The 1,567-nt window shown below is 33.3% G+C and overlaps 1 protein-coding gene across 1 annotated transcript; it reads right to left on the bottom strand.

Moving 5' to 3' along the window:
• Positions 1-232: 232 nt before the first annotated feature.
• On the bottom strand, positions 233-1,279 carry LOC104247150 (transcription repressor OFP8-like). The gene has a single exon (XM_009803108.2). The coding sequence runs from the start codon at positions 1,277-1,279 to the stop codon at positions 233-235; it is 1,047 nt and encodes a 348-aa protein (XP_009801410.2).
• Positions 1,280-1,567: the final 288 nt, after the last annotated feature.

The raw sequence follows: 1,567 nt of genomic DNA, 5'->3' as shown, positions 1-1,567 counted from the left end.
ATATAACGAATCTACATATATATATACAAACAGGCATTTACGCAAAAGCAGGTAATCTTATATATATATATATATATATATATATATATATATATATATATATATATATATATATAAAATGAAAGAGAAGATGGATACATAGCATTTGGTAATTAGCAGCAGCATAATTAGTTCTTACACCAAGTTATCAAAATCCTAGAAATATTATTCAAACTAAACTTAATAAGTAGTACTACCAGTTAGTGAATAAAGTTTCACAAATCTCTGAGAAAACCCCAAAAATAATCTTGTGGAAAGAAGGTGAATTCAATTGTAGAAAACAATGCAGAAGCCTTTGAAGATCCTCAACTCCAAATATTTGTTTCTCTACGATCATTTCCACCATTGATGTCCTGAAATCATTGTATGGATCACTTGTATTCTTCTCTACTGCAATGCTCTCTTCATTTCTCCCGTCGATAACAATTGAAAACTGACCAACTTTATTAGAGCTAATTAAACTCAACTTCTTGATTTTCCGGTGGTTCCTCCCTGTTTTACGGCGACACTTGGTAGTTTTCCGACGAGTATTATCACTGTTCGAGTCACTGTAATAATCAAACTTCTCCACCAGGCTGGTTTGCCGGCATGTTCTTCCACCGGATCTTGTCTGGCTGATTTTCCCTCTGTTTTGTTCTGTTTTCAAGGTGGGAAACTCAAGCCCGTTTATTGATTTGACCCATTTTGACTCGCTCAAGTTTGACCCAACTCCTCCATTTACCTTCTTTTCGCTCGTTGCTGTTGAAATAGAATTAGCTGATAATTCAGAAGAACAACGACCCATTTCATAACTCCTTTGATTATATCTTTTACTAGCTGTTTTTCGGTGAAAAGACTCGGAAAAATAACCAGAAGACAAGCTGAAAAAAGCATCTTCTGTTTCGCCACTAAATTCATCTCCATCTTCACTGCTAAACCAGCCACTATTTGATGAAGAACTTTTTATAACATTTGACTCTTTATTGGGTTTATGCATTTTATTAGAACCTTTTGGAACTTTCAAATGATTCTTGTTTGATTTGGATTCTTGAGTTTTGATTGAAGATTGGGTTCTAGATGAAGCTCCAAGAACATGATTATTGGAACTGTTGGAGATAACAATAGAGTTTTCAACAACATCGGGTGGATTTCGGAACTGACAAGAAGAGAAAGAGGAAGGGAACAAACCAGAGAATTTGTGTACCATGTTATTCTCCATGCTGTAATAATTCAAAACACTCCCACTGAGCTGCATGCACATTTATAGTGTGTAGAATATTATGCTGGATATTAAATTATGAAGACTCATGGGATTGGAATAATAAAACAATACATTGGTATATATTTAATTAATTAATTTAGTCGTTGTAGTTTAATAGATTCTTAAAAATTTAGAAGTGAAAAGTAGAAAATGACAAGCTGGAATTTTTAGTCCAGAGATATTCAAACTTGTGAATTATACATTATTGGTAGTCACATGGAAGCAATAGGATGAATCATTCCCTCTCACTTATACATATGATATTTTCCTTCTTTTTTTCTTCTTTTG

Source organism: Nicotiana sylvestris, chromosome 8 (assembly GCF_000393655.2).
Source record: "Nicotiana sylvestris chromosome 8, ASM39365v2, whole genome shotgun sequence".
In the NCBI taxonomy this organism is placed as follows: domain Eukaryota; kingdom Viridiplantae; phylum Streptophyta; class Magnoliopsida; order Solanales; family Solanaceae; genus Nicotiana; species Nicotiana sylvestris.
This window is presented reverse-complemented; position numbering and strand designations above follow the sequence as displayed.

Excerpts from the sequence above, each read along its gene's own strand:
- LOC104247150 (XM_009803108.2), bottom strand. The coding sequence starts at position 1,279 with ATGTGCATGCAGCTCAGTGGGAGTGTTTTGAATTATTACAGCATGGAG.